The sequence below is a fragment of the Bactrocera latifrons genome, unplaced genomic scaffold (assembly GCF_001853355.1).
Source record: "Bactrocera latifrons isolate USDA-ARS-PBARC rearing strain unplaced genomic scaffold, ASM185335v1 scaffold_1, whole genome shotgun sequence".
NCBI classification, from domain to species: domain Eukaryota; kingdom Metazoa; phylum Arthropoda; class Insecta; order Diptera; family Tephritidae; genus Bactrocera; species Bactrocera latifrons.
The window spans coordinates 2358769-2372863 of NW_017534407.1; the positions used below are offsets into that span (position 1 = coordinate 2358769).

Sequence of the window (14095 nt, forward strand, 5' to 3'; positions counted from 1 at the left end):
TTAAATTAAATTTAATTTATTTTAATTAATAGTCCAGTCAGTTAAGCTTAAATTAAGTAAGAATCTCGGAATTCGAGATACCCAGCTGTATTATATATTGACACTCTACCATATGTAGGTTTTGAGACAACTTTTAGGGTCAATATACAATATTTACAGACTTGCAGCTGTGTATCTCGAATTCCGAGGTGAACTTACTATAATGACTGGACTAAACTTGAACTCGGTCTGTTTCGCTTAATTTAGTTAAAGTTAATTTTATGTGATTTTATTTAATTTTTTTATTTTATATGTAAGTGTATAATTTTTATTATTTTTTATCTAATTTTATAAATTTTAAATATCATTCGTTTATTAGTTTCCAATTCTTTAGTATTTTCCACCTTTTTTTTTTTTGATATTCACAAAAGTGACCGATGAAGTGAGTAAGCCAAGGCTGCTCTTCAATAAATTTCATGTAACTACCAATTAAGCATTGATTTCTTGCCCTGTCATAACATCTACAACAAACACTTGTTGTTTTTGTTGTTATTTGCATCATAAATTAGTTGTTTTACAGAAATATGTAAATTGTCGCGTTGACATTAGTACAAAAGTTTTAATATTCAATTTATGCCATAAATTAACATATGTGCATAAATGTATTTGTATGTATGTACAAGCGACACTATTAACACGATCAGCTAGATTTTGCATTTTTAATGCCGCTAGCTCCAGTACATATACATAAATGCAATTATATAAGATATTAATTTGAGTATAATTCAATTAAATTTATTTTGTTAAATTTTTGTATATTTTTCTAGCAAATTTATTGAGAGATTTATTTATTACTTTTTTATATATTCAATAATATTGCAGGCTAGCAGCTTGTACGGCAGCGAAGTGACATAAAGCTCTGGTAGTCAATATGTGGCACATTTGCATATAAAGCGCTGTATTAGCGCGGCAATTTATATGTATATACAAGTATATAGTAAAGCTAGCGAAGTCTCTCGTATGCACATATGTACGTTTGTATGCTACTTCTACATATGTATGTAGGTGCAGAAATTAATTCGATTTATAAAAAAGAAAACCTGCTTATAACCCGCTGTGAACTAATGTCTGGCTGGTGGCTGCATGCTAATACTAATGCTTACTACTTATCAAATAGCACTCAATATGGTTCGGGGGTGTTTGTCGCCGCTTTGTGCTAACATGATCAGTTTCTCGCTCATGTTAATGCACTGAACCATGCCATTTGCGGTTTTAAATTGTATATTAACAACATGGCGATTAGTTCGAAGCTTAATTGTGAATAATAAATAATGCCGCAAATCGTACAAAATTATCTATCGTCTAATATATGCACGAAATGGATATATAAACAGACATATATACCTATTCTTGCTATAAATATATGCAATAATATTATAAATGTAAAGAATAAAGTTATTTGTTAAGTAGTTATATGGGGTGGGGAGAAATATTAGTTCACGCTCCAATATAATTTGCCGTGATCGCGAATATATTTATGAGATTAGAAAGCCGTTTTCGATGTTTTTGGTGTTTTGGCGTTTTGGCGTTCAGCAATCGATTAGCAGTATAATTATAATATATATTATATTATTCGGCATAAACGCAGGTATATTGGATATAATAGCTAAAGTTTGAGGTCAAAATTTATTTAAAAATATTTTTGTAAAAAAAAAACGTTACTTTCGTAAAATCCTATAGTAAATGTATGGCATTATCTGACAACATTTTAAAGTATTAAAAATATTCTTGGAACGTTTAGAGGCTTTAATCATTCAAATCACGGCCATTTACACTTGTATATCTTTAAAGTCCTGAAAATTAATTTTTTGTACTTAAGATATTGTTCACTTGAAAGTAGGAGTTTGGGACAGTTATCCTCTTGCCAATTAAAAAAAAAAATAGATTTTTGTTTTTGATAATACATCGATTATAAATGTACTTGAGAATATTCTACGAAAATTTATTTAAAATTTTAGTGATCCAGCAAATAGTTTCGAAGATAGCAGCGTATTTGTAAGAGGTTTGTTAACTTACAGTAGTCGGTTCCCAAACCTTTTAAAGCGTTTTTCTCGAAACGCTTTTTTCATAGTCAGTGAGTAGATCTCAAAAAGGCTTAACCATTTGCCCTTAGATTTTTTCATGGCCTTCTGAGATATATATAGTATATTCTTCAAGTAATAATCATAGAAATGAGATTTTTGACAATAATTTCGATTTTTTAAGTCACTATAATTTTTTTTCTACAAAAAAATACTTTTTGTTGGGAAATAATTTTGATGGAAATTTGAATTTTTTTAGCCAATTTAAGGTGTAAATTTATTTTTTCACAAGAAATTATTTATTTTTGGGACGCATCCAAAAATAAAAATGGTTCCTTCTTTAATATATATAATATATTCAAATCGTAATATGACCCTATAACCACATGCATTAACCTAAAGAACAAATATATCTTATATTCACATCAATTTAATACAAATCTTTAATAACGAAAATGTTTGCGCCCAATAACATCGCACTTCACCGTTGACATAACAGCTGTTAAATTCAGTTGACAGCTGTAGACACGCTACGCTTGGCATCTGCCGACTGCTGATTACCAAAATGACAACTCACTTGAATAAGGATATGTATATGTACATACATTTGTAGTATGTACCTGCAGTTAGGACGCGGCTGACTGCCTCTAATTAGTTAGCGACACAGATATAAGCACATAGAGCACGCATCCACAACGCGTTCCACAGCATAAATCATCCAGCTGTAATTAGTCATTTATGCGGCATTGACTTTCCCTTTCGAGGAAGCCAACTAGCGCACCTTTAAATGCGTATAATTTTTCTTGAGCTGCCAGCGCGCTGCCAGCGCATAACAACAAACACAAAATGTACTATAAGCAAAATGTTTAAGAAGACGCCACAGTGGCAAGAGAAAAAGTGTCAAATTGTCGCATGGAAATCATTACTTTGACACAGGCTGTCAAGTGGCTGTCACTTGCTGCTGTTGCTGTTGCCGCCACGCAAAGGAGATGCGCGCATAATCACACACTACACACATACATACATATAAAAGTCACATATATCATGCTGTGTATTTATACGCAAATGTTCATCGGTACGTGCGTGTTGAACGTGTCGCTAAAATGCTAAAATACCCATAAGACACATTGAAATTTCCCTTGACACTCGCGGCTTTTTCGTGTCTTCCGATATCATTGCGCGCGCTCCGGTTTGTTTTTGTTGGGGGTGAATTTCAAAGGCACCGCCATCACTGTCGCATTTGCGTTACACTTGCTTTGTTGTTTGGGGTTTTTGTTGTTGTTGTTGCATATTTGCCACATCTTATTATTGCCTTATTAATAAATTTGTCAACACGCGGATGACAGCTCACTTGAAATCGGAAATAAGTGCAGATGTTGCAAGGCGGCGGCGGCGGCGGCGGCGACGGTGAAAGTGGCGGCATGGCGAGCAACAAAGGCAAGTGGCAAGCGACAGCGGCATAAATATCATATATAATATTTATAAAATTTCGGGTGAAAGGCAAAGGATGTAAGGATATCCTTGTCAGTAGAAAAAAATTATTGCAGTTTGCTAAGAGTGGGCGAAATTGATTGATTTTTGAATGAAAATATTTTGAAAACATATTTTATACATACATATTTACATAAATTTATATTTCATATATGTATATATGAATGTATGTGCATATGTGCATATGCCAATGCACATTTCCCAGCAATATTGCATTGCTCACGCTCATTGCTGCCACATTACACCGCCGGTTGTTTATTTAGTCACCATCAAATTGCTTTTGTGGCTTGAAAACATTTTCGAAAATTCTAGCTAAATAAAACCGAATTTCTTAGAGCGAAGTAGCGCTACGCTCATGTCAAGTGCTTGAGTGATTTGCCTCATTCAGCCAAGTGGGTGCGAATGTACGTCCAATGGCGCCCTCTTAGCTGTCTTGTGTTTATCGAAAAATCCACTTTGTACGCATAACTTTTGTTATTGAGTAGTTTTGTTGTTGTTGTTGTTGTTATTGTTATTGTGGCATATACTAACACACATACAAACAATATTAATTTCGCATCAGTTTGTTTGTATAAATGTGCTTGCTACTTGTCATTGTTGCTCACAAATCAACAATGTATAAACTTTTCCACAACAACAGTACAAACTTTATAGTTACTGTTTAAGGGTTGTGTTGTTAATTTCTCCTAGCAAATCGTATTTCTTTCAACATCGAGTACTTGAGTTCTCCGCAACACTCTTTTGCGGCACTCAACGAGTGCAGCGTTCATTCGTACTTTAGCAGTGTGTGTGTGTTTGTGTGAGAGAGTTTGTGAATTTTTCACTTCTCAATTTTTCAGTTGCACTTGAGAGCGTGCAAGGCGTCGACTCGAGTTGAACTGGGCGTCTCCTATGAGTTGAATTGAGTGCGGTTGGTGTAGAGGGCGGGGTATTACGGAAGGGTTTTACTGTGATATCCTTCAGGGATGTGTAAAAACATGCGATTATCAATAGGAGTTGGATTTGTCGTTAAGAATTTATGCAACTTTTTTTCCAATACACGATAATTCCTAAAATTATATATATTTTTTTTTAATTTTTATTGTATAGATACCCAAAATATATCCAAAACTATACCAAAATCTTTATTTTCAAAAAATCAAGTTTTTTATACATACATACTTATGTGCAACATTGTTAATCTGCGGCGCGTAGCACTGATTTGTCAACTTGTCCAATCAAAGGGTGCCCAAACAACCCTAGAAAAATAAAACTTTAATATATGTAAAATAATAGCTTTTTGGCAACAAAAGTGACCAAATAGATTTCTTGTGTTATTCTGGAAGGTAAAAGTTTTTCATTGGACAGCTTTTTCGTTTATACTCGAAAGTTTGTGTTTTCGTTTTTTGTCTTAGTAGGCTTTTGTAGTTCCATTTACAGTTCACCCCACCCATAATATGTTCACTTTCTGTATAGACTACTGTCTATACACAACGCAATTTATATCGTTTGATTTAGGTATTTTTTGTTATTATGCAATTCGCTTATGTTAGGCTTCATGAGTTAGATTTCATGCTATGTATTGGTTTGGTTTGATAGATAGTTGTGGCGGCTACTTGAATCTGAAATATACCACACATAGGCGCGGTTAACAAATCTATGATGGCGATCAAATTTTGATATTTTTTACTTGTAAGAGCTGCTCTATTTATTTTACATAGTTTGTTACGAAAAAGTCGAAAATATTGTCAAATATATTAGGGTGGAGGGTGGTTGAAAATTATTTTGTATGGATTTATAATGAATTTGAGAAGAAATACATGTTATGGAAGAGAGCTTAACTATCAATTAACAAATTACGACTTTTCGCTAAGCTTAAATCATAAAAGAAAATTTTTACAATTTCTACATATATTCTCTCAAATGAAATAATGTCTCAAAATCAAGAAACACTTTATTTGTGCTACAATTTATTAAATTTTTTGGGTATTATTAGCACTATGCTTATTAGTAAAAAGTCATTAAATGTGATGTTATTTTTGTCACACCCTAATTTAATATACATATACTAATCTACAGATAGTACATTTACATATGTACGTGTACATACATACATATGTATATATTATTTACTAGAACCACCTCTCTCAACAGAATACTAAACTAAGCAAGAAAAAATTATTTCCAAAAAACTAAAAAATAAAAATATGCGTGTACACATTTATTGCCACATTCAAAGTCCACCAATAAAAAAACATATAAATACTTAGATATAAATCGGCAAGACACAGCGGGCAATATATGTACATATGAACCCCAGAGAAGCCACTGACAATGGCAAGGTGAGCAAAGCTTTGCAGCATTTTTGACCAGCTTTGCTGCGCTCGCACGCTTGTGGGCTCGACGGAGATAGGCACGAAAAGTATGCTTAAAGCTTGTAAAACACTAAACGTTTACCAAAACGAAAAATGCGCACAATTTTGTATATGAACATACAGCTGTATTTTTCAATAAAATTTTAGCTTGTCGTTTGGTTCAACAATTCACTATTTCACGCAAGATTGTGTCAACGCTGAGAACATTTTTTTCACAGTTATTTTCTCTACACATTTGCTCATTTTATTATCATCGTCGTTAATCGAAACAGTCAAATACGCAGGCAAACATCCACCTTATTACAGCAGCTACAACAACAACTTTGAGAAAATATTTGACGCAAAATATACATATGTATGTACATATATAAACAATAGTGTCACATAAGCGTCGGGTTAAAGTGGCACAGCATGTGGCGGCGTCAGCACAACATGAGTATGTCGTTGCATTGGTAAGAAAAAGGTGCATGCATTTCAAACTGAATAGTTGACACACAATACAATTTGACCGAAACTACAAGTACTACAAGTCATTTAGCAAATCATTGGCACTCATTGGCTTCGTGTCAAACAGCCATGCACTCAAATACACGTCGCTAAGTGTATACAATTCGCCTGCAGCGCTTAGCCTGTAAATGTGCCTGCAACATTTCGTTGCTATGAGCGTCAATGCCGACGCTATATCTGCGTGGCGCATCAAAAATGCAACGTCTAATCGCAAGCGAAGCAGTAAATACATTGTTGTTGTTGTTGTAAATATTAAAGTTGGCAAAACATTGTTGGTGTTGTTGTGGAAACCTACTCCACAAAGGGCACACTGGCATTTACTGAATGAATTGGTGTGCCATTGCAACATCATTGGGGCAACTGGCATTTCAATGCGCTGCGTTTGCACCTTATCAGTACTGGTGGCATCTCGTTTAAGTCTGCTACACAGTCTGTAAATGTGAATTGTGTCTGCGTCTGGGTTTTACAATTGTCGATTGTCGGGCGATCGCTGTTCAACGGATTTGTCTGCGTACACTTCACTTCTTCCTCCTCTGCAGTTTTCTACATTCTGGCCGTGTCTGCGCAAAACGAGTTTTGATTTCCGGTCGATTTTGTCCGACATTTGTTGTTGTGATCCGAAAATGTTGTCAGAAAAAAAAAACTTAATTACTGGTGAATAAACTGAAAATTCGCTTTTTGTAACATTCAATATGCCATGACTTCAATGAGCGGCTGTGTGGCAACGATGAACCCTTTATTCTCATTGAGATTCTTAAATCATGTTAGAAAAGTTGTTTGAATACTTTTCTTAAAATATTACGTTGAAGATTGTTGCTCTATGGTGACTGATTCGATCCCATATTTAGTTTCCGACTCCCGCCGCCCGTGGGTAGTGTCCTAAAATATCTTACCATTTATTCATTGAACTAGTAGATGACAAAAACTTACTGTGACATCAATATATGTATGTATGTATATTCGTATTCAGCTTAAAGGTACATTCATACATACATATGTAACATACTTCACACTTTACATCCAACTGTAAACTGTATTGTAATTTTAAATACTACATTCAATTTTAATACAATTAATATATTTATACTCTCGCAATAAAGTTGCTAAAGAGAGTATTATAGTTTTGTGCACATAACGGTTGTTTGTAAGTCCTAAAACTAAAAGAGCCAGATATAGGGTTAAATATACCAAAGTGATCAGGGTGACGAGTAGAGTTGAAATCCGGATGTCTGTCTGTCCTTCCGTCCGTCCGTCCGTCCGTGCAAGCTGTAACTTGAGTAAAAATTGAGATATCATGATGAAACTTGGCGCACGTATTTCTTGGTTCCATAAGAAGGTTCAGTTCGAAGATAGGCAAAATCTGCCCACTGTCACGCCCACAAAATGGCGAAAACCGAAAACCTATAAAGTGTCATAACTAAGCCATAAATAAAGATATTAAAGTGAATTTTGTCACCTATAACCTATAAAGTGTCATAACTAAGCCATAAATAAAGATATTAAAGTGAATTTTGTCACAAAGGATCGCATTATGGAGGGGCATATTTGGACGTACGTTTTATGGAAAAGTGGGTGTGGCCCCGCCCCCAACTAAGTTTTTTGTACATATATCGGAAACTGCTATAGCTATGCCAACCAAACTCTATAAGGTCATTTCCTTCAGACATTTCCATATACAGTCCAAAAATTGAAGAAATCGGATAATAACCACGTTCACCTCCCATACAAAGGTTATGTTGAAAATCACTAAAAATGCGTTAACCGACTAACAAAAAACGTCATAAACACTAAATGTTACGGGAGAAATTGCAGAAGGAAGCTGCACCCAGGCTTTTTTTTTAAATTGAAAATGGGCGTGGCGTCGCCCACTTATGGATCAAAAACCATATCTCAGGAACTTCTCGACCTTCTCAATGAAATTTGGTATATAAAACTTTCTTAACACGCTGATGATATGTACGATATATGGGTGAAATCGATTCACAAACACGCCTTCTTCCAATGTAACGCTATTTTGAATTCCATCTGATGCCTTCTCTGTATAATATATACATTAGGAACCAATGATGATAGCGGAATAAAACTTTACACAAATACGGTATTTGAGCTGAGGTATCCCTTGTGGAAAAATTGTCGTGATCGGACTATAATTTTTCAAGATCCCTGATATCGAACACGAAGAACTCAGTGCATAATCTGAACTTTACAGCATTTTACAGCAAAATAAAAAAATATTTAAATGACGGATAATTAAATCTCGATTATCACTTTATCATGCGAGTGTATAAAATGTTCGGTGACACCCGAACTTAGCCCTTCCTTACTTGCTTTATTATGGCTTTAGTTTTGTTGTTTTTTTTTTTGTGATTTGCAAATAACACTTGCATGCCAATAATTTACGTAAGTACGCCATTTCATACGGTTTGCAAATCAAATCGCTGATAAGCCCGACTAGATCTGTTTACATATACGAAGCACCAATAACATTGACAGCCTTTTAGCATACATATGAATGTTATATGCGTTAAACAAGAACAAAATTAGCACTGCTGGACCACACAACGGCACACGACGTCAGCAAAAGCAACATTCAAACGAACAGCACTTCGACGAGTTGAGCAAAATACAGTTAAATAATGAAATAAAACACAGAGATCACAATAATAGCAACAAAAAGTGAAGAAATATCAAAAACTGTAATCTGAGCATACAAAAATGAGCAAACACGCATATGTACATAGTATAGAGAGACAACAGAAATATGCTAATACTGCAGAAGTGGTTGTATGCAAATGCCAATGCAAATGCTTGGGGTAGAGAGCGAAGGCTGTAGCTGGAAAAGGCAGAGAAGTGGTATTTATTTAAATAAATTAATTTGAAATGTTTTCGCAATAAACGGCAATCGTTGGTAGCTAATAGATCAAAAGTGAAAAATTATAAGCAATGAGAAAGTGTCGAATGCCAAGAAATATTTCATGTAGGGCAGCAACGATTGCAATAAAAGAGTAAATAGTGACAAAACAAAAAGTTGTAAAAAAATTTCAACAACAATGAAATGCGTGTCGACTGTTACGCAAATGCACATACGTTTGTAGATACAAAAATACGTTTAAACACATACACCTACATATTTATACATTTATACAAGCACATACAAAACGCATGTTGCAAGCTTGTCGGCGGCTGCTCATTCATAAATCCGATACGATACGAAGTAGCAGAAGCTGCGTGGTGAACACAATAACAACAAAGTGCCAACAATACCGGCATAAGTTCAAGCAGCAACAAAACAGCAACAACAGCCAAAGCAGTATTTATGCGAAATTTATCGCATTTGCAGCAAATAAATTCTGAATGCAAGCGCGAATATCTAGCAATGTCGATCTATAGCCACAATAGTTGGGTTTGCTGTGCGGCTAATACCACTGTTGCCACATACTGGTAGCAATTTTATATGCAGCTCCAACATGTCAACAAACATAAGCGTGCTTTAGCTGTTTTAAAAGTGTGTGTGTGCTTCTGTATGTGCGCACTTTTAGTAGCTGTACGCTTTGAAAGTAACACAATATTTTTAACAAACAACAACGACAGCGGCACTAAGAAAAAAACCATAATACAACAATATACCACATTTGTTCAAGTGCTGATCATTGTTGTTGATGTTTTTCGCCAGGTTAGTGTTATTATTACCAGCACATTGTTTGTTGTTGTCAAAAGAATAACATAGTAGAGAGTTCAGTGCAGCACCCAAGCCACAGCGGCAGCAGCAACATGTCGAAAGTTGTTAATGTTTATCAAAGACTCGAGTATTTAGTACTTCATATTTTCTTGTTGTTGCTGCTGTTATACTGATTCAAGCGTTGTTGCTATCTGGCTGACCAGCAGAGTAAAGGTCTCAAGAGGCTACAACAAACTTGCATCATGCGCTGTACATTCTTCAACACCAACAGCAGGCCAGCAGGTAGTATATTATTATTTGTTGCTTTTTTTGTTTTTTCGTTTCTCTGCTTATTGCTGCAACACCGCGTGTCGCTTGAAGGACATGCAACAGTAGCTGTTGTTCTGTTACTCTAGCTGCCTGTGTTATTGTTGGCACTACAATTTATGTTGTTGCCGCTACGCATGCACTTCTGGCCGCATTGAGTGGTTGCATGGCTTGTTGCTTTTTGTCTGCTGCGTTTGTTCGTAATAGCAGTTGTAGTAGCAATGGTAACAACAACAACTACATGAGTGAAATTTATATCAACGCATTAAAATCAAATCACGCAATAAATGTGTTCAACGTGTTGTTAATTTTGCTTGCAGTTGTTGCTCCTTTGGTTACATTACGATTACACGCTTTCGCGCACGCACTGCAGAAGACGCAGCTGTTGGCGAATTGTGTAAAGGGTGTGTTAATGGGAATGTGCGAATCACTTTAATAAAGCTTTGGAGAATTTTAAATATTGTATTCATTCTCATGGCAATAATTTGTTAATACTTTTTTGTGAGGGTAGTATTACAGAAATTTAAAAATATCGTATAATGTTAAAATTCCTTAAGAAACAGCAGCAATATGAAATAATTATATAATGTTAAAATGTACATATATATGTACATAATTCAATTTATTTGAAACCAGAAAAAATGTTAACTTCGACTGTACCGAAGCTAATATACCCTTCACAGGAGCATTTCTTTTAGTAACTATGTGTCCAGTTTGTATGGCAGCTATATGCTATAGTTAACCGATCGGAACAATTGCCTCGGAGATTATGTTAATACTTTAAGCAGTAGTCAATGTCAAGATACCACGTCAAATGTGAAAGTTTTTCATACAAGGCCTTGATTCCCATCGTTCGGTTTGTATGTCAACTATATGCCATACTTAGCCGATCTGAACAATTTTTCGGAGATTGCATTAGAGATTGCTTAGAAAATAATTTGTACCAAATTTCGTGAATATATCTCGTCAAATGCGAAAGTTTTCCATACCAGCACTAGATTCCGATCGTTCGGTTTGTATGGCAGCTATATGTTCTAGTGGGCCGATATCGACAGTTCCGACAAATGAGCAGCTTCTTGAAGCGAAAATGACGTTTGCAAAATTTCAAAACGATATCTTAAAAATGGACAGACGGGCATGGCTAAATTGACTCAGCTCAATATACTGAAATTTATGTATGTATATACTTTATAGCGTATTTGACTCTTCCTTCTGAGTGTTATAAACGTGGTGACAAACTTAAGATATGCTGTTCAGGGTATAAAAATGGTAGCAATTTTTAAAACTTTCGTTAAATAAAATCGAAAATAAGGACATGATCTTTTTCCTCTCTAGTTAAAAATATTAAATAAATATTAATTCAATAAATGTCCAAAATTCAAGCTTCTAACCTAGAACACTCTCTTAATTAATTATTTTCAATAATTTAATAATTTTAATAATTTTTAATAATAAATTAATCAAAAATTACATCAACGTCTATCTTCTCGATGTATTTTTCTTTCTTATTTTTCAAATATTTATAGTTTTTATTTCCTTGCGCCAAATGTCAATTAACACAATGTCTATTGTTATCACCAGCGCGAACACACAAGCCGTTATATGACGGGGCTGTGTGTGTTTCCGTTTGTTATACAACTAAGTGTTTATTAATAAGACAATCTACTAATTCTCATTCAAAAAAAAAATTGCGCCTTTTGTGGTGCGCAGTAATTAATTTGTTACTTTTATGAAATTATAATCAGCAAATGCATACACTCGTATGTTTGTACCATACATGTATTGTTCAATTAGACAACAACAGCAGACATAAGTGTCACTATAAGGCGATAATTGTGCAAGTACAATGAAATTAACATACATACATATATTTCAATAAATTAATTGTTATATACAAAAAGATTGTCTTAACAAATCTTACAACAGTGCTGCATTGCGCGCTGCGCCCTTTGTCGCCTACTTGCGGGGCAGCAAATAACAAGTGTGTGGTTAATTGGCTTGTTAGAATTTATGTACTCATTATTTTATTTCAATTATCACTTGTCGAGTGTACGCGCCCCACCGTTTGATGCCATTCAATATTATTTCTATAAAATTGTACAATTATATTTATTTATACATACATATACTTAAGGTATATATGTATGTATGTAAGTCAATGGTAGATGTATAAAAATCGACTCTTTGCAGTAGATGGCATAATAACAAATCGAATCAGAAGAAAATAAAATTGCACACTTTTGACAGTCGCGCCAATTTATTCTTGTCATATTTATGGGGGTCAAGCGAATGACGCATGCAACAATGTAGCACCATTGCCCCCCACTATCGGCTACTGACGCAATCAACGCTGTTCTAAGCGCTGCTAATACACATTGTGTGCAAGACGTAAACGAATCGATTTATTGTACAAGTAGAAATGCATTGGGGTGGGCAAAAAAAAAAATTAAAATTATTTTATTGCCGTTGAAATGTTCAACATAATACAATTTCTAATCTTTGTTGTACATGCATAACATAAATGTGTTAGGGTGGGCAAGAAAAACATTTTTTTTAATATTAATTTTTTTTTTTTTCGTAAATACCGTAAGAAATATGACAAATTATATAACATAATGAAATTTCTAATTTTTTTTAATACTTTTCCAACTAATTCTATGAATGTCTATATACTACACTTTTCAATCGTGCTAAATAAAATAAACATAATGTCTATGAATTCATGGTATAAACACCACCAAAATACAATAATTTAGAATATTTTATGATTTCGAGGCCTTGTTTTGTGAAAAATGTATATATTTACTTTTACGTTTAAAGTTTGGAGTTTGATCTTGAATAAATTTTGAACAAGTTCAGTTAGCAAAAAAACCCCAATTGACCTTTCGGTAGTTGGTTACTTCCATAAAAAGGTTTACTCTTTCATTTTCACTTTACAATATTATTTTGAAATGCATTAATAATTTAAAAAAAAAATCTTTAAAATTATCTTGTGTTATTTAAGTGCAACCAACCACAAATTTCACTATGATTTTTTTGCGTGATTTCGGTAGTTATTTTCATTATTTCCAACGGAAAATGCAAAAAAAATAAATTTTTTTGGCTCACCCTAATATGCGCGCTTACTTATATTGAATTTGTGAAACATATATGACTTATGTGTATCAAAATACTTCTACTGCGCTTCTCAATAACTTATTGTACGTAATAGCTTATTGTAGTAATAGGTAATCAGCACGAAAATGTGTTAATTTGTTAAACATGATACTTTCGTGTGTTGAGATCAAGGTTTTCAAAATAAATATTCGAAAATATTATAAACAAAGAAAACCACAAAATATGCGATTTTATGTATATATTTTTTTTTGTAAATGAAATGCGTAAGCTAGAAATGGCTTATCGCTGCTAAATATTTTTATTACTAATTATTTAGTGTTTTATTTGTTTCGTTTTGATAATTCGCGTGTGTCTCTTTGTTTATGGATTGTATGTTATTATAATATTAGACTAAAGAAATTCTTTTAATTCCTTTCCGCTATTAAAAAAAATTATTAATATTCTTTTGTTGTTGCAGGCGGGTTTGGATTTGAAAGAGAATTTGGTAGCTAGCGGTGCGCCATGGCCCTATCCATCGGTGTACCATCCCTACGATGCAGCGTTCGGCTATCCATTTAATAGGTGAGTTCAAAAAAAAAATA

At 34.0% G+C, this 14095-nt stretch overlaps 1 protein-coding gene across 1 annotated transcript in view; it reads left to right on the forward strand.

The window, feature by feature from the left end:
• LOC108965277 (homeobox protein araucan) overlaps positions 1–14095 on the forward strand; it is a 40998-nt gene that overhangs the window by 15991 nt on the left and 10912 nt on the right. Inside the window, exon 3 of the mRNA XM_018927567.1 lies at positions 13972–14075. Within this exon, the coding sequence (XP_018783112.1) occupies positions 13972–14075 (104 nt within the window). The remainder of the gene's footprint in view (positions 1–13971; positions 14076–14095) is intronic.